General features: G+C 43.8%; 1 protein-coding gene across 1 annotated transcript in view; it reads left to right on the forward strand.

Moving 5' to 3' along the window:
• Positions 1-25,701, forward strand: part of CSMD2 (CUB and Sushi multiple domains 2) — a 664,918-nt gene that overhangs the window by 625,093 nt on the left and 14,124 nt on the right. Inside the window, exons 56-65 of the mRNA XM_054497047.2 lie at positions 1,202-1,375; positions 5,266-5,448; positions 9,908-10,084; positions 11,487-11,666; positions 12,098-12,271; positions 15,167-15,340; positions 15,676-15,749; positions 18,873-18,984; positions 19,551-19,730; positions 25,542-25,604. Coding sequence (XP_054353022.1) covers positions 1,202-1,375; positions 5,266-5,448; positions 9,908-10,084; positions 11,487-11,666; positions 12,098-12,271; positions 15,167-15,340; positions 15,676-15,749; positions 18,873-18,984; positions 19,551-19,730; positions 25,542-25,604 — 1,491 coding nt within the window. The remainder of the gene's footprint in view (positions 1-1,201; positions 1,376-5,265; positions 5,449-9,907; positions 10,085-11,486; positions 11,667-12,097; positions 12,272-15,166; positions 15,341-15,675; positions 15,750-18,872; positions 18,985-19,550; positions 19,731-25,541; positions 25,605-25,701) is intronic.

Raw genomic sequence — 25,701 nt, forward strand, 5'->3', positions numbered from 1 at the left:
AGGTTTTACCACTTGGTCACCTGTTGTGTTCTGCCTCTATGCTATGCTCTTTGTCCTTTCTGGGTATGATGTCTACAGGGTTCTCCTACCAGACTTCAAGACATTATCATCTCTCCTTGAACTACTGCAACAGCTCCCTCTTTCCTGTACCACCCGGTCCTTTCTCCACACAGTAGCCAGTATAATCTTGTTAAAATGTAAATCAGATCATATAACTCCAGTGGCTTCCCAAGATGCTCATAATAAAATCCAAATTTCATGCCGTGATCTGGCTCGTAGTGACCTCTCCACCCTTGTCTTCTTCCATTCTGTCCTGGCTCATTCCAGTCCAGCATCCCTGGCTTCCTTGTTGTCTCTCAAACACAGCAAACTCACTCTGGCCTCTGGCCCTTTATACCTGATGTTCCATCCCCCACAATACTCTTCTGCAAGATTTTGCATGGCTGGCCTCTTCACATCATTCAAGTCACTTCTCAAAGTCACTTGATCTTCCCAAACACGCGGAGTGCCTAGCACTTGACAAGGACTCAATAAATGTGGGTTGAGTACATGAGAGAATCTTAGGATCAACCTGTGATCCTGTGACAAGATCAGTGGGAAGACCAGCCCCAGCGATGTTGAAAGTTTGCCCTGCCCTCGCCTAGACATCTCAGTTCTGGTGTTCTAATCTTGTTACTTGTTTTCACAGCTATACTTCAGTATTTTGGTAAAAGGAACTTGCATACTGTAGGGGACAGGTTGGGGACAACTCATGAGGCAACTGTAAGATGCAGATGGAAAAGGACTATAATTGGCTCTCATTCTGGAATCTGGGGCCAATGAAGACAGTCTGAGGGTGACAGAGCTCCCATTTTTGTCTTGTGTATACTCTGTATACCACCTTCCTGCCCAGAGGCATCATGAGTATGAGGAAATAGGGAGAGGTAAGCATAAGAGGCAAGAAAGAAAACAATCTAATGTTATTGTGCATCTGCTACATGCTGAGCAGGTATTATTCCTTATTTCATAGATATTGAAACTGTCCACTGAGTGGGCATTGTCTGCCAATGCCAGGTGGGCATGCCAGCAGGAAGTTTGCTTCAACAGATACCCTTGGATTTCTCTTCTTCTCAGCCTCCTGCTTCAAGAAGCCTAGCATGGATTGTGTGATGGTGATCTATCCCTGTGCAGAGTCACTGAGATGTTTGCTTTTCTCCCACAGTGGTGTCCTGTGGCCATCCGGGCTCCCCGCCTCACTCCCAGATGTCCGGAGACAGCTATACTGTGGGATCAGTGGTGCGGTACAGCTGCATTGGCAAGCGTACTCTGGTGGGAAACAGCACCCGCATGTGTGGGCTGGATGGACACTGGACTGGCTCCCTCCCTCACTGCTCGGGTATGGTGCATGGCATTGAGGAAAGAGCTCCAGTGGAATGCTTGACTGGTGGGAGGTAGACGAGCCCCCAAGGTGTGAGTGTGATTGATGGATGGGAGGGAATCAGACCTCAGAACCCTTATATCTTCCCTCACAGGTAGAAAGCACAGCGAGACAAGGTCCCAACGGAGCTTCAGCTTCTGGTGGGCTGAGCCCAGCCTTATCCCCTCAGTCAGCCCTGACCATGCCCAGGGATTGCAAAACTAGGAAGGGCACAACTTTTTAGGTCAACCTATGGCCAGAGTCCTGTCCAGACACTTGATTTTATGAGTTCCTGGGGACGGTTCAAGTCTTCCTGTTGATCAGCTCAGGTCCAAGCCCACTCCTGTGTTCTTTTCTTCTCTGTTTCAGACTCATAGGCCCCAGCCTCCTTCCCTTTCTTATCACTGCCCCTCAACTTGTCCTATGTCCTGGCTACCCAGTGGGGTGCAGTCTTCTTCCCTACTGCCTTGAAATACCAGTCCTCAGACTTTCCCTATTAAGTTCATTTTACTGCTAATGAGGACACTGACAGATGCTATCAAAATAGCGAACGTAGGGAACTGCCAAAGGTCCTATGTCCATAGTATCCAAACCAGAAATGAATGTGTAATGTCATATAACAGAACAAAATTTTGCAAGTGAATTGTCCTGCCAATAGCAGAAACCACCAAGCTAAAATATTAGCACCTTGCAGCTTTGTCTTCTTTGAGGGGGACCTGCCTGGCCCTAGGAAGGGATTCCATGTTGCCCGCAAGAGGCAGCTGCTTGTGCAGCTTGATGTTCCTCAGAGGGCCCACCTTGGCATTGAAATTAACCCCTAGCCCTTCCCATGCCAGATCCCTTCAGAGGAAAGGATCATGACCTCCTCCTAATACAGAAGCCTTCTCCTTGATGTCAGACCTTACCCATAAGATGTGCCACTGTTCTTGCAGTTTGACATTCCCAGATGAGCCTGCCTCCCAAAATTAGGTCACTGCCAGAATATTTAACGAGATATTCATTAGATATCTCCAGAAAGAAGAGAGTCCCAAAGCCACTATTTCAAAGAGCTGTTGGTTTCCCAGGAAATCCCAGACACATCACTCTATATGACCACCCATGACTTTGGCCTCTCACCCCTATTAATCTCATTAAACACCTAATTAAGGAACTGGGCAGGACTATATAGGAGCCATGATGACTCATTTAGCTGGGCTAGAGGAAGGCCTGTTAACCGTGCCCTGGCTTCTTTCTGTTTGGACATCTGGTAGAAGTAATAGGCAATACAGCATTAGAGGACAAGGGTCATGTACATTGCCTCTCCAGCCTCCCTGGAGCTCTCTGAAAACAGAATTAGAAGGGATTCAATCTACACGAAGGCTGGACAATGAGTGAACCTTAAATCCCTTGGATGAGAACATGCGGGATGAGAAGAATAGGCAATTAGGAAGTAACATTAGGTATATACCACAGATATAGAGATAGTTCCTCCCTTCCTGAAACAGTGGCATCCCGCCAGTCCTATGAAATACGCATTCATGAATTCCAGGTCAAAGTTTTGAGTCTCGTTGTGTGCAAGCAGTGGACCCAACTGTTGCACAACAAAACCTCCCAAGTCCTTGAGTCATACACCACTGTGCCATCAAGGCTATGGAGAGATTTCTGGAGTTTGAGACCTACTTCAAGAAATTCACCACCCATATCTCCACTGTCATTCTCTTTACCTCTTTCGTAAATAGTTGCCATCTATCTACTCTGCCCCCATGGTGCAATATCCTGTCCAGACTCCCTTCTATCACTGAACTAGAAGATTCCAGTACTGTAGTTGGGGCCATTCTTTCATAAAAAGCCCCTAGGACTGAACACCATTGTGTTAGTCTGTTCTCATACTGCCAAAAGACATACCTGAGACTGGTAATTTATAAACAGAAGAGGTTTAATCAGCTCACGGTTCTGCAGGCTATACAGGCTTCTGCTTCTGGGAAAGTCTCAGGAAACTTACAATCATGGCAGAAGGGGAAGCAGGCACATCTTCACACAGCTGGCAGGAGAGAGAGAGAGCAAAGTGCAACCCACTTTCAAGCAACCAGATCTCATGAGAACTCACTCACTATCATGAGAACAGCAAGGGGGAAATCTGCCCCATGATCCAATCACCTCTCACCAGGTCACTTCCCCAACTTGGGGATTACAATTCAACATGAGATTTGAGTGGGGACACAGAGCCAAACCATGTCAACCATCTTGTGCCTATTTTACAATAGTGCTAGCTCCAGTTGTGGTCAGCTAGCCAGTGTGTGGGTTGGAGCTGCTCACCATCAAGATTGTTTCCAGGGAGACCTAGTTCTGCCTGTTGTGTGAATTACATCCTGGAAACCTTCAAAAGATAAGAAAACCTAGCCAAATGCGATGAGCTCTCTTTTATTAATGTTTACATTGAAGGTTGAAAATGAATCCCTCTTCCATGGTGGGAAACAGAATGGAGAACATGTGGTTAGGTAGTGTCTCACAGTCTGAGTCTAGACTAGGAAAGGGAATAATACCAAGGTTGAGAAGTAGAAAAGACATAAGTGGCAAGTGGTGGGGTACACATGACTTAAACATTTATTGGCTCCAGCAAACTAGATGTTGTCACTCAGATGCTACCATTTGATGCCCACACATGGTTACATGAGGAGATAGATTCTATGACAGTTGTAACTTTATCTTTTCATGCAGTTGTCATTTATTCTGTAACTTTTCTCCTCTTTCCTCATGTTTACTATGGCCTGGTCTGATCTAAGGACATCTCCTACACATTTCTATATCATGAAATGTGTTGGCTCTGCAGGGGACCATAGATCTTGTGGTTTTGTCTCCTGTTCTCTACCCTTCTTCGCCCCTTGGGTCCTTAGAGGTCTCTTGAGTGGGTTTGCACAATACCAGAAGCCAGAGAAATATAGGAATGTAGCAAGAGGAAGGGGGTGAAGCAAAAATGAAATGAGAGGGCCTGAGATGTTTACTCTAGAGCTCACCTGTGTGGCATAATTTGTGAGTAGGGAATCCCTAATGAAAGGCCCAGCATCAATCACCTTGAATATTTATCATTTCTTTGCGGTGAGAACATTTAAAATTCTCTCCTACAGCTACTTGGAAATATACAATACATGCATCAAAACATCACCTCATACCCCATAAATATGTACAATGATTATTTGTCAATTAAAGATAAAATGAAACTTTTAAAAAAGTAATAAATAAATAAATAAAGGCCCAAGATCAAGATTCAAGCTAGGCGGTTGAGAAATGAAGCTATGCTAAGGAGTTTGGACTTTATCCTATGGGCATTGGGGAGCCAGTAAAGATGTTTCTGCAGGAAAAAATTTTTTTAAAAAAAAAAAGTTCAAATGGTTAATGATTGTTAAGATTAGAGGACAAAGTAGAAGATGGATTAGAGGGAGAGTTTACAAGGAGGGGACATTAGTCAGGAGGTTCTTGCAAGAGTTCAGGCAAAAGAATGTTGAATGTCTAAGCTAAGACAGTGGCACAGGAGAGGAGATGGGACTACAGAATCAGCAGGTGTTTGTAGAGAAGAGGGGAAGGGGAGAAGGACGACCTGTGGCCAGTTTGGATCACTGAAATTCCAGACTGGCACGGGCCACAGAGCCTTTCCTCTGCCTTCTTGCTTCCCCTCCCTGTGTGGTTCCCAGGGACTTACCCATGGCCTCAGATCTTTGTGTTCTTCCAACATTGCATATGGAGGCAGGAGCATGTGCAGGTAACTTGTGCTAGGCCTCATTCGTGGGACCCACTGCTTCCCCTTAGTCACATCCCAGTATCTTTCTCCACTGCTTCTCCACTCCCTTTTCTTCCCTGAAAAACAATGGGATTTGTGTGATTCTGGTCCATAGGAACCAGCGTGGGAGTTTGTGGTGACCCTGGGATCCCGGCTCATGGCATCCGTTTGGGGGACAGCTTTGATCCAGGCAGTGTGATGCGCTTCAGCTGTGAAGCTGGCCACGTGCTCCGGGGATCGTCAGAGCGCACCTGTCAAGCCAACGGCTCGTGGAGCGGCTCGCAGCCTGAGTGTGGAGGTAATGTATGTGACCATTCTGCTTCTCCCCTTTGCCCAGCCCCAGAGCTCGCCCCTGCTCCTGCTCTTATTCCCAGGATCCTGCCCTCACAGAAAAAACCATGGCCCCATTTGAACCCTCAGCCTGGCTGATAGGGACTGCAACAGATAATTCATGTGCATTTTCATTAGTAATCAAAAGACAAACATATTCCCACTCTCACCTCAAAAGGGAAGAAATCAAAAAAGACTGAATTTGACCCACTATTTCATTCATTTCCCATATAAGTTTCATTCAGCATCTATGTGCCAAGTGCTGTGGAATGTGCTGGGGACACAATGGTGACCAAGACGGACACTGCCATGGTCTGGATATTTGTGACCTCCCAAAAATCATAGGTTGAAACCTGGTCACCCAGTGATAGTATTAGGAAGTGGGGTCTTGGGAAGTTGTTAGCTCATGGAATGGGATTAATGCTCTTATTGAGAAAAGAAAATACCTTAGAAAGCTCACTTTCCCTTGTGCCATGTGAGGACACAGCAAGAAGGCACCATGTCCAAGCCTGAACAGACGGAGACACACATCTTGATCTCCTGGAGCTTACAGTCTAAGGGAAGAGGCTACGTGAAACAAATATTCAATGTACCAAAAGATATACAAATCTAATTTTAGAAAACTCTCAAAGTAATCTAGGCCCTCAGTGATGTTGCCTGAGGTAGCACCAATGGGAGAAATTGTCATTTTTCCATATATTCCTAAGTTTCTGGGGAAAATATATATATTTTAAATCTCTCTCTCCTCTTGCAGCTGGTCCCCAAATCTCTCTGTCTCTCTCTTTCTAAAACACAGCCTGCATAGTACTCTCCTAGGCAGGAAGCAGGCTTAACAGCTGAGAGTAAGGTTGAGTGAGAAGATCTGGAAAAGGAAGGAGATGATATGAAATAATTATCTAGCAAGATATGAGTGGAATGGAATTGGGAAGTGTGTAATGGCCAGGCAGCACTAAGCACTCATTTAAGGTGGGGGGATCATTAATTTAAAGTGAGAGCAGTCAGTGTGGGACCATGTTTTTGTTCAAGCTCATTTTGCTACCTAGTTGTGGGCACAGAGCAGACAGTGCATTGGGTACAGAGGTGGAGATTTGCCAGGCAAACTAAGACATTGGCAGAAGCGGCAAGGGAAAAGAGGGTGAATGTGAGGCAGAGATTATGATGGATCTTGGCATTTAAGCTGGGTCAGGAGGGAGCAGATGTTTGAGTGGAATAAAAGGCAGTGAGAAAGTGGATCAATGGATCATAGATCCCCATAGGACCAAATAATCACCAGAAAATGAATCCCAGAGGGAGGGAGCTGAGGAGACAAGAGGCATGATTAGAGAGCAGGGTGCTGGAAACATATTGTGGAGTAGTCCTGCAGAGCAAGGGGAGATGCTCTAGCCCAGGGGAATCCAATCTTTTGGCTTCCCTGGGCCACACTGGAAGAAGAATTATCTTGGGCTACACATAAAATATACTAACACTAACAATAGCTGATGAGCTGAAAACAAAATCACAAAAAGTCTCATAATCTTTTAAGAAAGTTTATAAATTTGTGTTGGGCCATATTCAAAGCCGTCCTGGGCCACATGCGGTCCATGGGCTGTGGGTTGGACAGGTTTGCTCTAGCCCGTCACCATCAGGGGTCCCCTGCCTAGCAAATGAAACAATGGAGTCGGAGCCCTCTCCCACCTGTCTCCCCAAAGTCCTGCCTTTTCTGGGGAAGCTATTTGCAAAGTTAGTTTCTATAGAATTTTGCAGGCATAGCAAGAGAGATTTGTGGCATTGGGAGAATGTAATGCAAGGGAGAATTTAGTATCTTCTTGCATATTCATGTGACCCACATCCGCATCCATACCACTGAGATCCCAGGGTGGAGTCAGTTACCATGTCAGTTACCTGAGTGTTCAGGGACAGAAAGTGGATGGTTACGAGGTTGGACCCAGAAGTGAATGTTTGTTAAATGAAAGAGAGAGAGAGAAGACACATATGCACACGGCTCTGATGACTGCTCTTGACAAACTCCTACCTGTCCTTAAAGGTTCTACTCAAACTCCTATCTCCAGCCCCAATAAGCTACTTCCTTCTTATTGCTTTTTCTCTTCAACTGTAACACTTAATATGTCATATCTTAATTCGTCTGTTGATAGACTAGACTAAGCTCCTCAAGGGCAGGGGACATAGCCTGGTCATTGTTGTATTCTGGGCACCGAGGCAGCACACATATTTGTTGAATGAATGAATGCCAAGGCCTCTCTGTTGTGCTAATTATATAGGAATCATTTTGTAGATTTTATTTGGGGACTGCATAAATGACGTACATACTTAGAAAATTAAATTAAATCAAAGATTAGAAGCATGCAATCTCTAAATATCAAAATCCTTATGGAAACAAATGAACCTAACTATGTATCAAGTTGGTGACTTAATAACCCCAATAATTCTTTCAATTGACTAGAAAAAATGGAATTTGGCTGTGGTGTATATCCTAAGGACAAAGAGAACTACAAAGGAATCTTAAACTGTTTTCAACAATCATATTGTAAACAATAATATTGATATTACTATCCCGAAACTATTACATATGCAATACTATAATATATATGGATAAAACAAATACAAGTTATAAGTTATTTATTGTCATTAAGATTTTCAGAATAAAAGAGGTAAAATATAAAAATTTAAAAGTTAAGGAAAAAACCTTAATCCTAAATTTGGATTGATAATATCAGTATAAACTCATAATATATTTTCTCTTTTTAATTACGTTTTATTTGTTCAAGTTTACGGGGTACATGTGAAATTTTGTTTAATATATATACCATATATATATATATATAATGCACAGTGGTCAAGTCAGGGCATTTAGAGTGTCCATTACCCAAGTACAATACATTTTTGACTATAGTCTACCTACTCTGCTATCAAGCACTGAACTTATTTTTTCTTTCTAACTGCATGTCCATGCCCTTTAACCCATTTCTCTTCATCCTCCCCGTCCCCTGACTCACCCTTCCCAGGCTCTAGTATCTGTTTTTCCACTCGCTACCTCCACGTGATCCCAATGTATTTTCAATTTAAGAAGTTATTTTCCCAGCTCTAACTCTAAAAGTCTAGAATCAATGACCAGATCAGTGGCAATGAGTACTCTTAGTGCCTGGATTGTGGTCCATTCTCCATTAAAAGAAACTAGACTCTTTGGAGAAATGGCTAATTTCCAGGCTGGCACAGGAAATATACAAGACAAATATGGAACATCTCGTCACTCCAGCAAGGATTCCACCAAAGATAACTGAGGTCATGTTAATGGGACTGAGGAGCCAACTAGAAGAGGCTCCTATTGGCTAAAGATGGAGAATCTGAGCATCAATAAGAATAATAATGGCAATGGATGGGAACATAAAAAATATCTTTAGATCCATGAGTTCAAAATGATTCTTAAATAAACACATTGGTCACCTTTGGAGTTTGCTAGGAAACCAACTCATTATTCTGACATTTGATTTAAAATAAAAACCACACACAAAAAAATCAAGCATTATCTGGTGTTCCTATATGAACAGTATTTCAGAGTAAGCAAATATTTGATGATAGAAAATGTCTTTCTTAAAGAACTCTAGCTAATGCAGAAAGAAAGATAGAATTAGAATATCACCACTTTCCAATCCCTAATGAAATAATGAATCTGGTCAATGGCTGCTAAAACTGTTAAGTGAAAAACTAATGGAAACTTCATAATGCCACATTAGGCAGGCATGCCCAAAATCACTGATGAGCCTCAACATCATGAACAAGAAAACACCCAGACATCCTGTGCTTCTTATCCAATGCAATAGGAGGGTCCCAAAACCACCTATGAATACCATTGCCAAAAGGTGGAACTTGATTACAGGAAGGAAATACAGGGGATAGAGGAATATGTTAAACTGTATCTCATTGATGCAGTTAGCAAAATCCAGAAAGTGTGAAGTTCTATAGGACGGATGTTCTGGTTTCTGTAACAAATAAATCATAGAAGCAGAAAAAATCATCTCTGGGTTTAAAGTCTTAGAGACATGTCAGCCAAATGTCATGTGTGGACCCTATTTGGATCCTGATTCAAACAAATCAACTATTAAAAAAAGAGAAAGACAACTGAGGAAAATCAAGCACTGGTTGGATATTTGGTGATATTAAGTAATTGTGTTTAAAATTTTAAGGACGATAATATAATAGATCATCTTTTTTCTTTAAAAAACTGGAATTTGTTCAGAAATTTCAAAAGATTCATAGGGGTCTCTCCTTCCTGTCTAGGGGCGAGAAAATTCGATACAAAAGCAGCATGTGAGGCATTTCTATCCACAGGGTCCCGAGGTAGCATGTGGCTTCCACTCTGGGCAGTTTTCAGTCCCCCAGGTGATACCTACCATTGTTCTGGTGAATAACGTGTATTTTTGTCTTCCTAGTGATCTCTTGTGGGAACCCTGGGACTCCAAGTAATGCCCGAGTCGTGTTCAGTGATGGCCTGGTTTTCTCCAGCTCTATCGTCTATGAGTGTCGGGAAGGATACTACGCCACAGGCCTGCTCAGCCGTCACTGCTCAGTCAATGGTACCTGGACAGGCAGTGACCCTGAGTGCCTCGGTGAGAGCCCAGGCCCTGTGGGCTCCATGGCCAACAGTGGCCCAGATCCTGCGTGCCAGAGGAGAAGGCTATCCATGGAAGATGGTGCAGGGTGATTGGGATGGTGGGACTTGAGCCTGAACGAGAATCATATGAATAGCCTCTGTTGAGCGTATGCTGTGTGGCAGCCACTGAGCAAAGTACTTTATTTTATATGCACATGTCATTTGATCTTCACCATAACTCCATGAAGTAGCTACTATTATCCCCATTTTGTATATGAGATGGCTGAGGCTCAGAGAGGCAGAGAATATATATTGGCCATTTCTCAGGCTCTAGTCAATTTCTTGGGCTTTCCCTTTTCTCTCTTAGGGATCAAACCCCACAGCTCAACCTGATTCTCTTTTCACTTCGAAGATGCGGCTATCCACCATCTTTGTTGCTTCGTTCTCTCCTTGTACCCGACCCCACCCAGTAGGGGTTCCTGAGCATGGTATAGCCTCACAGCTGCCATTTCTTGCTTCTCTCAAGGGTCGTCCCAGACCTTTTCCAGGAAAATTGAGTCACTGTGGGATCCATCTGAAGGGAAGAGATAGGATGAGGAAATGTGACAAGATTCTCCCTGTCAAAGTCCTAGTCTGTGATTTCAGCTCCATCTGAAATCCCGTGTCAAGTTCACTTTGGTTTTGAGACCAGAGGTCACCAAGCCCCACCCTCAATGATATGATGACATAGGCATAACCCTTTCATGGGCCATAAGACCCTGCTTCCAGGCCGTTGTCCCTAGGAGTCCTCTGTAGGTGCTGTTGGGCCTACAGAGAACTCCTAGGTACAACAGCGGTGATAAGATGTACCCCTCAGCAGACAAATCAATTGTCTTATGTGGTTCATTAATATACCTTAGGTTCTTCAAACAGAAAACTCCCTTTCCCTGGGCCCCAGCTTCATTTAGGAACTGAGCCCTCTGGATACTTCCTCTTAGAGGGGGCACTTTGAATAAGGTGAATCTTCGTAGCCCAAGTTGCAGCGGTGCATAAGGAGAGTGTGGGCAAGGACAGGGCTAATGCCAGGGATTTGACCAAACAAAATTTAAAATGGGCAAGCTGGGTGTGGTGGCTCATGCCTGTAGTCCCAGCTACTCAGAAGGCTGAGGTGGGAGGATTGCATGAGCCCAGGAGTTCGAGGCTGCAGTGAGCCATGACTGTGCCTCTGCACTCCAGCCTGGGTGACAGTGAGACCCTGACTTAAAAAAAAAAAGAAATTTAGAATGGGTAATGTCCAACTGGGATCCTGTGAGGAGACAGGGCATCCCTGATCTGACAGTTTCCCTTCTTGGATGCATGCAGGGAGTGATAGGGATGGTACTGGAGGAGAAGTGGGGTCCTGGCCAGGAGTGAACAATGCTGTATCTCTCTTATCCTAGTCATAAACTGTGGTGACCCTGGGATTCCAGCCAATGGCCTTCGGCTGGGCAATGACTTCAGGTACAACAAAACTGTGACATATCAGTGTGTCCCTGGCTATATGATGGAGTCACATAGAGTATCTCTGCTGAGCTGCACCAAGGACCGGACATGGAATGGAACCAAGCCTGTCTGCAAAGGTGTGTCTGGGGCTGCAAATGTGGACAGAGGGCCAAAGAAGATACAAAAGTGAGATGTAGGCCCTGAGCATCTCTCTAGAAGGGAGAGGGGTGAAAGGCCAGCCCTAACATCTTATCAGGGGATGTGCAAGGTGAGAAAACTGGCCCCTGAACATCTGCCAGGAGCGAATCAGAAGTACCAAGATAAGGCCTGCGCCATGAACATTGAGGGAAGGGTCGCGCAAACAGAGGACTGGGTTGTCACACTTGAGAGAGGGCATTGTAAGGTACAAAAAGATCAGAACTCCCACAGTAAGAGGGCCCCATTCTGGTTCTTCCTGTTTAGCCCAGGCTCTAGGTGGGTGCAGGGTAGTCGGTGATATCAATGATGGTGACGGGGGCTGGTTTCCCAGGACAGCATCAGAACTCAGCCTGCTTTGGTCTCCCTCCAGCTCTCATGTGCAAGCCACCTCCGCTCATCCCCAATGGGAAGGTGGTGGGGTCTGACTTCATGTGGGGCTCAAGTGTGACTTATGCCTGCCTGGAGGGGTACCAGCTCTCCCTGCCCGCGGTGCTCACCTGTGAGGGAAATGGGTCCTGGACCGGAGAGCTGCCTCAGTGTTTCCGTAAGTTGCTTACAAGGGACTTTGGTGCTTCCTATTCAATAGCTCCTTCCCCTTGCCTCCTCGGAGCTTTGTGGCTGGAAGGCCTAGAATAGGTAGTCCCCTCCCCAAAACCAGGGAGGAGCTTCATCAAAGACACTATTAAAGATGGAAGGAAGTGGAAAGGATGAAAATGAGGACCCTTAATTGAGCCCTGGTGTCAGATACTGTCTAGAGTAGCAGAAGGAAATTAAGCTAGAGATATTGGGGGTGTTTTTTTTTTTACCTGAAGGGTTGTTAACTGTATGGAATAGTACTCAAAGATCTGGGGGTTCCCAGTGCTAGATACGTGTCTGTTTTCATGAAAAATGACCTGCACAGAAAAGACTTCTGGGAAACCTGTGATTTTCTGGTGAGTTGCTTTATTTTTTATCTACCTGGCCCAGTTGTATCCTGAGGAGCCCCAAATCTATTCCAGGGCTTACTCTTTACTGAGATCCCCAGTATGCAGGTTCCGGGTCACATATTCTTGTCACACCCCGTGAATGGGCTCTGGAAGGTTTTCTCCATGCCTGTGCTTTGGACGAACAGTAGGACGTATTTTTCTAATTGCCATTTATCTAATTCTGCAGAAAACTATCCACATACTCATGATACTGTTTTGGGTTCCTCTGAAAATTTGCTTCCATCTGGGGATTTCCTCAGAGATTAGGGCCAGCAGCTCAAAACTGGACACAGGTATTTGGTGCAATGTTACCCTTTCCAACCTTCACATACTACCAGGGTCAAGTCTGGACTCAACAACCTTGCTTTTCCTCTGGAGAAATAGCTGAAGTGCCTTTTAACAATGAATTATGGTCATCATGAAAAAAATTTTACCCATTAGAAACTACAAAAAAGAAAGTAAAAGTCATCTGAACTCACACTTTCCAATGATAACCACAGTTCAGCTTTTGATGGTGTCCCATGTGAATCACTGTGCATTTTTGAATAGATAGTGATATGTATACATTTTCTAGAACTGGTATTGGCTCATGCTGTACATACTGTTTCATAATTTGTATTCACTGATAGGCCACCAAAACCTTTCCATCAATACCTTTCTACCTTTATCAATATTTACTGATCTATGCATCATCATTTTTAATGGCTTTAAAGAATTTCCTTGTAGATACAAGTTATTTAATCTTTTTTCACTGGTGATGAATTTAGATTATCTCCAACTTAATCATGTTAGAAGCAGTTCTGCAATATGTATTCCTGAAAATTGCCCTTCTTGGCTGGGTGCGGTGGCTCATGCCCGTAATCTCAGCACTTTGGGAGGCCAAGGCGGGTGGATCACGAGGTCAGGAGATTGAGACCATCCTGGCTAACAAGGTGAAACCCTGTCTCTACTAAAAATACAAAAATTAGCCGGGTGTGGTGGCAGGCGCCTGTAGTCCCAGCTACTCGGGAGGTTGAGGCAGGAGAATGGCATGAACCCAGGAGGCGGAGCTTGCAGTGAGCCGAGATCACACCACTGCACTCCAGCCTGGGCGACAGAGCGAGACTCCATCTCAAAAAAAAAAAAAGAAAAATGCCTTTCTTTACTCCTGCAGCAAAGCCCTAGGCATGAGAGTGCTGGGCCGAGGGCAGTCATGCCTCCCTTCTTGACATATGTTGTCAAACTGTCTTCTAGAAACTGTCCCAATTTACATTCCCCACAGCAGTTAATGAGAATGTTTCTGGATGCACACCCTCATCAACAATGGATTGTGCCAGTATTTTTAAATATTTACCAGCCTGAGGAACTTTAAAAGATAGCTCATTACTTTAATTGGCATCACATTGCTTATGAGAAAGGCCACGCCAGTTGCTCTTCACTTGTCAGCTGTTTGTGTTTCTGGTTCTTTCAGTTGCCTCCTTCTGGATACAGTAACTTCCCATCAGTCGATTCTTAAACTGACTTCTAATAGGTCAGCATAGACTCCCCAACCTTCAGGGCAGAGGATGCAGGTCCAGCTTCATTTTATTTTGCATGTGGTTATGTACCTCATGACTCCATACACACACACACACACACACACACATGCATCATAGCATAAAGCAATGCTTGAAGTGATATCATGGTGAGCTTTGCATTTGGTAGTCAATTTTTAATGGCACTCCCTGATGTTAACATGGCCTGAATGAAATGGGTACACCCATACACTACCTACCGCAGTATAAATGTGTTTATCCTTTGGGGAAAGACATTTGACACTACACATCAAGAGCTGTGAACATGTTCAACCCTTTAAAAATAATAAGTTCACTCCTAGAGAATTCTCTAAGAAAGTAATACATATGAAAAGAAAAAACAAAAAAGAAAACAATACATGTGAAAGAAGAGTTATATATAACTGTATAATAGAAAAGGCCCAATATAAGGGTTATGATAAAATATAATTATGGTACAACTACCTGTTGCTAATTGTGTAGCCAATAAGTGATGATGATGTCATAAACATAGAAAATGTTTACAAGATGATGCTAAGTGAATGAAACAAGATTTACAATCACATGGGCTTGGGTTTGCCACTCCGCACAAGTTTACATACAACTGAACAAAGATTGGAAAAGAGTGTGCGTGAAAATGGAAAAAAAGTTTTGGATAATGGGGTTGTCGTTTATTTTTCATTCATGTTCTCAACTTCCTGTAATGTTACTCCATTACTTGGATCAGTATTAATAGGCACTTGGAATGTAGAAGGGAGAGGAAGCCCCCGTCAGCAGCAGCACCGCAGCAGGTGGAAGCACCTACCTGGGGCTGCCCCGTTTCCCAGAGTTCAAGCTCAACCAGGAAGGGGACAGTGCAAAGAACAAAGGTGGGGGTGTGGGACTGGAAGACTGGGTTCTGGAAAGCAACTTAGACCTGCCTTTCTTCCTTCGTCTTCCCAGCTGTGTTCTGTGGGGATCCTGGTGTCCCGCCCCGTGGGAGGAGAGAGGACCGAGGCTTCTCCTACAGGTCATCTGTCTCCTTCTCCTGCCATCCCCCTCTGGTGCTGGTGGGCTCTCCACGCAGGTTTTGCCAGTCAGATGGGACGTGGAGTGGCACCCAGCCCAGCTGCATAGGTGAGAGGTTATCTGGGGCAGAGAGCATCCTGGCTGGGGTGGAGGGACCTTCTTTTGGGTCTGAGATGATTACATTCCTTCCCTATCTTCAGTGGTCTCATCTGCAAAGGGGAACATCTCCTCTGAGCTTCTGCAGCAGGATGTAAAATAGCCAGAGCTAGTGCGCTTCGAGGAGTCAAATAGGCGACCAGGGCCAAGGCTCAGGTGGGGATCTCAGTGGGCAGGGAAGTCAGGATGTGGCCCCATTTTCTTTTCTACACCTATTTCCCAGAGTGAGATGAGGCCGTGAAGGCTTCCATGACTACGTGATCTGTGTCTTTGTTTTGGCCATCCAGATCCGACCCTGACCACGTGTGCAGACCCTGGTGTGCCACAGTTTGGGATACAGAACAATTCTCAGGGCTACCAGGTAAGGAGGTCAGCCAAGATAGGGCCTTCCTACATCCTATCCCTTCCTGTCACTGTCAACATAAGAGGACCCAGGGACCTTCCTCAGGACAGCACTCGGGGAGGACAAGAGCTTGGAAAGCGCAGAAAGAAAGGCCTCTGCCTCTTTGAACAGTGCTCCATAGGAGCACCCTGCAGAGACAGAAGGACCCTAACATCCATCAGAGAAACTGATGAGGAAGGACAGATGGCGTTCAGTTCCATGAACACTTCCCGGCAACCCCGGGCAGGGTGGTTGTGGAAATACGGAAATGAGTGAGACAGACAGACCTCTGTTCTCAAGGTGCCCACCCCACCCACAGACACTGGGCTCATGCACAGTGGCAACAAGCATGTGCCACACAGGAGGCAGGCCCGTTGGCATGCCTGGCCCATCAGGACACAGGCCCTGCGGACACACCTCAGATGAGCTTTGGAAGGAGAGAACCTGGACAGTCTGGGTTGGGACACATTGAACAGAGGAAAGGATGGCCAGGCGCGGTGGCTCACGCCTGTAATCCCAGCACTTTGGGAAGCCAAGGCGGGTGGCTCGTGAGGTCAGGAGATCGAGACCATCCTGGCTAATACGGTGAAACCCCATCTCTACTAAAAATACAAAACGTTAGCCGGGCATGATGGCGGGCGCCTGTAGTCCCAGCTACTCGGGAGGCTGAGGCAGGAGAATGGCGTGGACCCAGGGGGCGGAGCTTGCAGTGAGCCAAGATCGCACCACTGCACTCCAGCCTGGGCGACAGAGCGAGACTCGGTCTCAGAAAAAAAAAGAAAAAATAAGGAAGAATGGGTGTGTTCAAGGCAGGACAATTAGCTGGAGTCCAAGACTTGTCCAGGAAAATATCGGACTCACCTGGACATGACAGGCTGGGATCTAGTCTGTTCACTAAGTGAACACTGTTCGCTTAGTCTGTACTCACTCGGCACATGCTTATGGCCCTGAACTGTTCTAGGAGCTAGGAATACAGTGGGAACAGGACAGGCTGGCTGCCTGTTTGAAGGGAGCTGCCTGGCTGAAGATGATAAACAAATAAATAAACGAGCTAGCTTCTGAGAGCACTAGACACTACACAGTGTGATATAAAGGGGTGTGAACGGGGTGGGTTACCATTTTAGGAAAGGTGGTTAGGGAAGGGTGACATTTGAACTATGGCCTCCATGATGAGAAGGGCTAGCCCTGTGCAGAGCAGGGTGACATTCCTGGCTGAACAAAGGGCTGGTGCAAAGGAGTGCTGAGGGAAGTGCTTAGCAGCCTGGGGGCCTGGAAAACAGGCCAGCTAGCAAGTCTGCAGCCCCGTGAGAGAGGAGAAGGAAATGGAGTCAAGAGCGAGGCTAGGTTGGAAAACAGCTTGGTCCTGGTGTATAAAGTAAAACATGCACATACTCTATGACCCAAAAGTTCCACCTCTGCAAACATATCCCAGAGACACTCTTGCACATGTCACCAAGAAACAGGAAATTTGTAGGTATAGTCACGTGATGGATTATTATACAGCAAAGAAAATGAATGAATTACAGCTCTGCATGACATGGATGAATCTTAGAAACATACTATCAAGTGGCAAAGGTGGCATGACACTACTTTTATAAATATTAAAACCAGCAAAAACTTATTAAATTGTTTAGAGGTACGTATGCACATATGTGATAGGATCGTTTTTTAACAAGGCAAGGAAATTAACACAAATTTCAAGACAGCCATTACTACGGAGGGGTGTTGAGGAACAGAGCGGGGAAAGAGCCCCTAGAACAATACAACCATGTCCATAGCTCTTAAGTTGCATGGTGGATTCAATCTAAAATATCCATTTTATTATTATACTTTATATGTGTTCCATATATTATTTTGTGTATGTCAGATATCACATAATTTTTGCAAAGGCAGCAGCATGGGACAGGTCATGCAGGGCCTTGAAGCCGTGATAAGTATTTCGGATTTTCTGAAATGCCATTTGAAGGTGACACAATCTGATTCTTCATTTGAAATATTACTCAGGCTGCTGAGTAGAGAATGAATATCAGGGAATTGAGAATAGAAGCACTTAGACAAGGAGGACACTGTTGTCATGACTCCAGGGAAAAAGAAGGTGAGAAGTGATCCTGAACGCTTGTTCAGGATACATTTTGTAGGCAGAACCAAGAGGACTCATTGATGGGATGGATTGTGGGGTCGAAGGGATCAAAGATGACTTGAGGTTTTTTATTTTCCCAACTGCATGGATAAAGGTGCCATTTGCTAAGTCAAATGATGAAATCCAAGACAAAAAAGTGTTCAGCATGGAAGAAGGGAGTGGAAATTAAGAGTTACACATTGCATTTGCACATGCTCCAGTAGGTAATAGGGACACATAAGTGTTTGAGCTGGGAAGTACTATAATCCGAGTTGCAGTGTAGGAAACAGATCTAGCCGCATTACACCAAGTGGATTGGGTAGGGAGAGATGGAGCCCATGGTTGCAGTGTGTTGAGTTGTACAGTGAGGGGCTGGTGGAGGGTTAAGGTGGGGAACATAACTGAGCAGATCAGGGAGGGAGGGTGGCAGTTCGTTCAACAGATTCTATGGGGGCCATATCTGTAAAGACAAATCTCCCATCCTTAAAGAATTTGCAATTTCATCGAGGAAAGGAACACACACACAATATTTAATTTGCACTCTTCTTCACATTTTGTAAAATGCTGTCAAATCTGCCATCGCATTTGAGTGTCACAACATTCCAGTGTGATTGTGGCAAGGATGGTCATCCCCACTGTATCCTTAGGAAGACTAAGGTTTACAGAGTTCCATGCAGCCTGTCCTGAGTAAATGCAGAAGCCAGAACTCAGATCCAGGGTCTTCTGATTCTGAATCAGGCACTGTGTCCACAACAGAGTGTAATATTACAACTTTGTTCGGGGTATTAGATGAGACCTTGTGGAGGAGGCATCGTATCAACTGCCTCAAAGGAGGAAGAAAATTTAACCAGGCAGAGAATCAGAAGAAGAGTTTTGCAGGCAACAGTGCGGGAGGAGTTGGGCCATGCGAAAGTGGTCAAGGGAAAGATGTAGGAAGCACTGCTGAAAGGAAGGGGCTGATGGGACTTTGTATCTTGCCACAGGTTGGAAGCACAGTCCTCTTCCGTTGTCAAAAAGGCTACCTGCTTCAGGGTTCCACCACCAGGACCTGCCTCCCAAACCTGACCTGGAGTGGAACCCCACCTGACTGTGTCCGTGAGTGCAGACTTCACCCACATCCCAAGAAAATTCCTCTTGCCCCAGCTGTGCATCTGGGACATGCTTGAATGCTCTGAATGACAGGGAGCTTACAACTCCCCATGTGAACCGACATCGATCTCTTTGTAGTCCTTACACGTTGGGGCCTCACAGAAGACTTCCACACAAAAGCCTTTCTGATATTGGAAGGCAATCCCCATGCCTTAGCAAAGAAAAAACTATCCAGTGGCAGCAGCAAAAACTAACAACTACAAGGCCAGGCCTCAGGATGGACATATCAAGCTTTTGACCCAGTTACTCCTTTACCCCTCAGGAAGTGCTGCAGGCTTAGGTTCCGCCCGCCCAGAGTCAACCAAGCTGATATCCACATGATCTCCATCTTGGCCATTCCTCTAGACACAGAACTTGGGTTAGGGTGGAGGATTAGGGAGGGGGATGCTTGGCATGAAAGGGACTGGAAGGGAAAGGAAGAGGATATTCTGTCTAAGAACAGGGGAATGGTCGAAAGGGCCCCCGAAGCCCCTAATCTCCTCCAGCCCAACAAGGTCTTTCCTCTCATCCAGCCCACCACTGCAGGCAGCCAGAGACGCCAACGCATGCCAACGTCGGGGCCCTGGACTTGCCCTCCATGGGCTACACGCTCATCTACTCCTGCCAGGAGGGCTTCTCCCTCAAGGGTGGCTCCGAGCACCGCACCTGCAAGGCGGATGGCAGCTGGACAGGCAAGCCACCCATCTGCCTGGGTGAGTGTGCCTGCTCGGGGAAGCTCTCCAGGGTGGGAGGCTGAAAGTGCTGGCTGAACTTGAGCTGAAAGAGGGCAAAAGAGAAGGAAGGAATTGCATTTCGAGGAGCTGGATCCTGCTTCTGATTTTCTAAGGTTTTGAGTCTAGAAGAGCAAACCAGAGCAGTCTAAAAAGGTGCATACTCAACCCACCCCAAGGGTTGCCCCTTTTGCCTGGGCTGAAACACTCACAGGATCACATTTCATCATCAGGCAGAGGAACGTGCTTTCTTCCACCAAACTGGAGTGACGCATTACACATATTGCACCCTTGATAAAACAGCACCCGCCTGTAGGTCCCTAGGGGTTACCAGGATGTCCCAGATCTCCCTTCCCCTCTTCTTCACTCGTTCTCTATTTATTGAGAGTTCATGTGGTCCCATGCCTGCACTAGGCAGGAGGGATTCAGAGGGGAAAGATACAACTCTGCCATGTGGAAGACAGACACGTTATCAGATTTTATATTTGGAGTACTTGGAGGAACATGGAGATGTGCCAAATGCTGTAGGAATGAGGAGGAAGGGCACTAAAGTGGGGGAAAGGAGAAGTCAGGGAGGACTTCCTGGAGAAGGTGATATCTGAGTCCAGTCTTGAGGGAAAGGATTAAGGTTAAAGGATTAGTTCAGTGCTGGAATAGCATTAAACTCTCTGATAGGCACTCACCTCACCAGATACCAGGCATTGTGCTAAGTGCTTTGTATGTTTCAACTCACTTAATCTTCACAAGATCCTATGAGGCTATTTAATATATGAGGAAACTAGGGCACAGAGAAGTTAATTAATGTGTCCAAGGTCCCCAGCTGAGAAAGGTTAAGTGCTGAAGATCCATAGCCTGATGGTCTAACTTTAGGATCTATGACTATTTTGCTATCCTGCCACTCAGAGGGAAGCCTTCAGGGTCAGAGACTGTATCAGAGCTAGAACTTACTAACGGTGTTTTATTTTCATGGTATCACTTGGAAATGTCTTTTGTTTTCCACATACAGTAGTGATATAAAGTACATTTACTGAAGTACGTTTATTAAGTTTTTATTGTGATAGAATATACATAATATACAGTTTTAAGTGTACAATTCAGTGGCATCAGTTATGTTTATGATACTGCACAGCCATCACCACTATCCATTTCCAGAATTTTTTCATTATCTCGAACAGAAACTCCATACCCATTAAACAATAACTGCCCATTTCTCCCTTCTCTTAGCCCATAGTAACTGCTATCATACTTTCTGCTTCTGTAAATTTGCCTATTCTAAGTACCTCATGTTAGTGAAATCATACAATATTTGTTCTTTTGTGTCTGGCTTATTTCCCTTAGCATAATGTTTTCAAGATTTAACCATGTTGTGGCATCTGTCGGAATTTCTTTCCTTCTTATGCGTGAATCATATTTCATCATATGGACATCACTTTTTGTTTATCCATTCACCTGTTGATGGCTGTTTAGGCTGTTTCCACTTTTTGGCTATTACAAATAATACTTCTGTGAACATACATGTACATGTTTTGTTCTAATATGTTTTCAGTTCTCCTGGGGACATATCTAGGAAAACAGTAACTCTATGTGTAATATTTTGAGGAATTGCCAAAGTTTTCCAAAATTCCTGCACCATGTTATTCCCACCAGCAATGCATCAGGGTCCAATTTCTCGACATCCTTCCCCACACTTGTCCATCCTGTTTTAGTGTATCCATCATCAGTGGGCACAAAGTGGTATCTCATTGTGGTGTTTTTTATTGTTTGTTTGAATTTTCATCCAATTATTTTTTAATTGACAAATAAAAGTTGTATATGTGTAGAGTGTACAGCATGATGTTTTGATATATGTGTGCATTGTGGAGTGGCAAAGTCATGTTAATTAACATGTCAATTAACTTCATATACTTGCCATTTTTTGTGGTAAGAGCACAAAATCTACTCTCAGTAATTTTCAAGTACACAGTACATTGTTATTAACTATGGTCACCATGATGTACAAGAGATCTTGAACTTATTCCCCGTCTAACTGAAATTCTGTACCCTTTGACCAACATCTTTCCAATTCCAACCCCCCAGTACCACCCCACCCTAGCCCCTGGTATCCACTATTCTACTCTCTACTTCTATTAATTAGTTCAATTATTTTAGATTCCACAGATAAGTGATATTGTGCAGTATTTGTCTTACCGTACCTGGCTTATTTCACTTAACATAATGTCCTCCAGGTTATCCCTGTTGTCACAAATGGCAGAATTTCTTTCTTTTTTAAGGCTGCATAGTATTCCATTGTGTATATATTCCATGTTTTCTTTATCCATTCATCCACTGATGGACACTTAGGTTGTTTCCATATCTTGGCTATTATGAATAATGCTTCAATAAACATGAGAGTGCAGATATCTCTTTGACTTACTGATTTTGTTTCCTTTGGATATATACTCCATAATGGTATTGCTGGATCATATGGTAGTTCTATTTTTAATTTTTTGAGGAACCTTCATACTGTTTTCCATAATGGTTATATTAACTTAAATTCCCACTAACAATGTGCAAGAGTTTCCTTTTCTCCACCTCTTTACCAACACTTGTTATCTTTAATCTTATTTATAATAGTCCTTCTAACAGGTAGGAGGTGATATGTCATTGTGGGTTTCACTGTCATTTCCCTGATGGTCAGTGATGTTGAGCATTTTTCATATACCTGTTGGCCATTTATATATCTTCTTTTCAGAAATGTCTGTTCAGGTCCTTTGCCTGTTTTTAAATCAGGTTATTTATTTTCTTGCTATCGAGTTGTTTTAGTTCCTTCTGTATGTTCCTTAGATGTTACTCTCTTACCAGATGTGTGGTTTGCAAACAATTTCTCCTATTCCATAGGTTGCCTCTTCACTCTGTTGATTGTTTCCTTGGCTGTGCAGAAGCTTTTCAGTTTGATGTAATCTCATTTGTCTACTTTTGCTTTTGTTGCCTGTATCATTGTGCAAAAATGATTTATATTTCCTTAATGGCTAATGGTGCTCAGCACTTTTTTATGTGTATGTCTTCCTTAGAGAAATGTCTATTCAAATCCTTTGTCCGTTTTTTACTGACTTATCTTTTCATTGTTGAGTTGAAAGAGTTCTTCCTCTATCTAAAACACAAGGTCTTTATAAGGTACACAATTTGCAAATTTTTTCCCATTTCATGGGGTGTCTTTTCACTCTCTTGTTGGTGTTCTCTGAAGCACCAGTGTTTTTAATTTTGATAAAATCTAACTCTTCTATTTTGGGGGTTGCATATGCTTTTGCTGTCATATCTAAGAAATTGTGACACATCCAAGGTCACAAAGATTTATGCCTATGTTTTATTCTTACAGTTTTATAGTTTTACTGCTTACATTTATGTCTTTGATCCATTTTGAATTAATTTTTTATGATATTAGGTTAGAATCCAAACTCATTCTTTTTTATGTGGCTATCCAGTTGTTCCAGCACCATCTGTTGGCAAGACTATTCTTTCCCTATTGAATTGTCTTGACACTCCTGTCAAAAATCATTTGACCATAAATGTATGAGTTTATATCTGGATTCTCTATTCTATTCCATTGATCTCTATGACTATCTTATGCCATTACCACCCAGCCCTGCTTACTTTAGCTTTGTAGTAAGTTTTCAAATTGACAAGTGTCCCAGTCTGGGCACCCTAGGGAGACTACATGTCTACAAAAAAATAAAAGTAAAGAAATTAGCCGGGAGTGGTGGTGTATGCCTGTAGTCTTAGCTATTCAGAAAGCTGAGGTGGAAGGATCACTCGAGCCCAGGATTTGGAGGTTACAGTGAGCTATGATTACACCACTGCACTCCAGCCTGGATAACAGGGCAAGACTTTGTCTCTAAATAAAAATAATTTTTTTTAAATGAAGAAAAGAAAAAAAATTGGGAAGTATCAATTATCCAACTTTGTTCTTTTTTAAGATTGTTTGCCTATTGTTTTGCCTTTTGTTTCTGTACAGATTTTAAGATTGGCTTGTCAATTTCTGCAAACTAGAGAGCCAGAATTTTGGCAGGAATCTCATTGAACCTGTAGATCAATTTGGGGAGTATTGCCATCTGAACAATATTAAGGTTTCCAATCCATGAACATGTGATGTCTTTCCATTTATTTAGATAATTAATTTCTTTCAATGATGCTTTATATTTTTCAGTGTACAAATCTTGCATTTGTTTGGTTACATTTATTCTTAAATATTTTAATCTATTATTATAGCTACTTTTATTTAAAAATATATAATGTTTTAGAGGCAGCTGAATTCAACCCCTTACTGTATGATCTTGAGCAAGCCCTTTCATTTCTCTGCCTCTCAAAAAGTTTCTCTGCTGTAAAATGGGGACAATAATCTCTACTTCAGAGTTTCAAGAGCAGGAGTAAATGAAGAAGTGCCTATCACAGTACCTCACACATAAGACGCTTTCTCCTTCTTTGCTCCATTCATCTTATGAAACCTAAGACGATAAAGCATTCTGTTCAGAAGTACACTTGCATTGAGTCACTGCAGAAACTTTCTCCACAGCATTCTGTATACTCAGGCATAGCTGACCTCCAGAGTTGAAGGAGATTTGCTAAAGCTGTGCTCCCTGCCAAGGCAGACAGTGGGGAGTCTGCCCTTAATGGCGACAAGGCAGATTTTCTATTGTTTCTCTGCAAAAGAAGAAAAGACATTAATACTTACTGACCATGACTTTCCTGTTCATAACCTCATTTATTCAGCATAGACCTGTGAGGTATGTTTCAGTTTTTTCCATGTTTCAAATGAGGAGGCAAAGACTCTGAGTGGTGAAGTTACTAGTCAAAGTCATGCAGTCATTAAGTGGCACTGCTGGGACCTGAACCTTGGCCGTCTGGCTCAGGCCTAAAGCTTTTCCCTTTGCTTTGCCTGTGAGGGCTTCTTGGTCTTAATCTCACCATTCCAAGGGAGGAAGGCACTCCTCTGCAACCCCCACCAGGGCTCACGGAGCTCACCGTTGATGGGTAGAAGTTCCTCCTTCATGCGAGGCATCTGGAAGGAAAGCACAGTCAAGGACAGAACTTTTTTGTTTGTTTGTTTTGTTTTTTTTGTTTTGTTTTTTTTTTTTTTTTGAGATGGAATCTCACTCTGTTGCCCAGGCTGGAGTGCAGTGGCGCAATATTGGCTCACTGCAAGCTCTGCCTCCCAGGTTCACACCATTCTCCTGTGTCAGCCTCCCCAAAGTTTTCAATGAGGGCATTCAGGAGTCTGTGCACTTGGATGGGAAAATATACACCTTTTTTTCCTTTACTTCTTACTGAAATGTAGCATCTCCTTTAATTTGGAATGTAGACAACAACCCTTAGGAGTGTTAGCACCTGTGATTTTGTCACCAGTAGAAATTGAAAAGATTTTTGTATGTATTCCAGTTGCTACCAATATCATGAAATATTTTTCATGTTCCTGACTACTTCAAGATTATGGTCATTTCTAGACTCGCTGCTAGATCCCGTTAATTAATGCAGTAATAATCATATATACCACTATATCCTAGTGTCTTGTCTAATATTTTAAGAATTCCAACTAATAAAATGGACTTCCTTTGTAATTCTTTGTATTTTTTATTCTGAGAGGGATCCATAGCATCATCAGACCATCAAAGCAGTCTACCTCCTGGTCTAAAAAAAATAAGTCAAAAGCAAGATCTCAAAGAACCCATTGACCTAAGGTCAGACAGGTGGCCATTATTTTTCCAACAGAGTATGAACCAGAAGCTGAACCTGTTTTCTTCCACTCTTTTTCCCCAGCAGAGGTCCGGCCCAGTGGGAGACCCATCAACACTGCCCGGGAGCCACCGCTCACCCAAGCCTTAAGTATGTATGGTCCAGATCATTGGCTCAAGAAACTGGTGTTACTTTTTTTCACACAGTTAGCCAGAAAACACGAGTTGCTGAGAGTTGCTGAGTGCCT

Source organism: Pongo pygmaeus, chromosome 1 (assembly GCF_028885625.2).
Source record: "Pongo pygmaeus isolate AG05252 chromosome 1, NHGRI_mPonPyg2-v2.0_pri, whole genome shotgun sequence".
NCBI classification, from domain to species: Eukaryota; Metazoa; Chordata; class Mammalia; order Primates; family Hominidae; genus Pongo; species Pongo pygmaeus.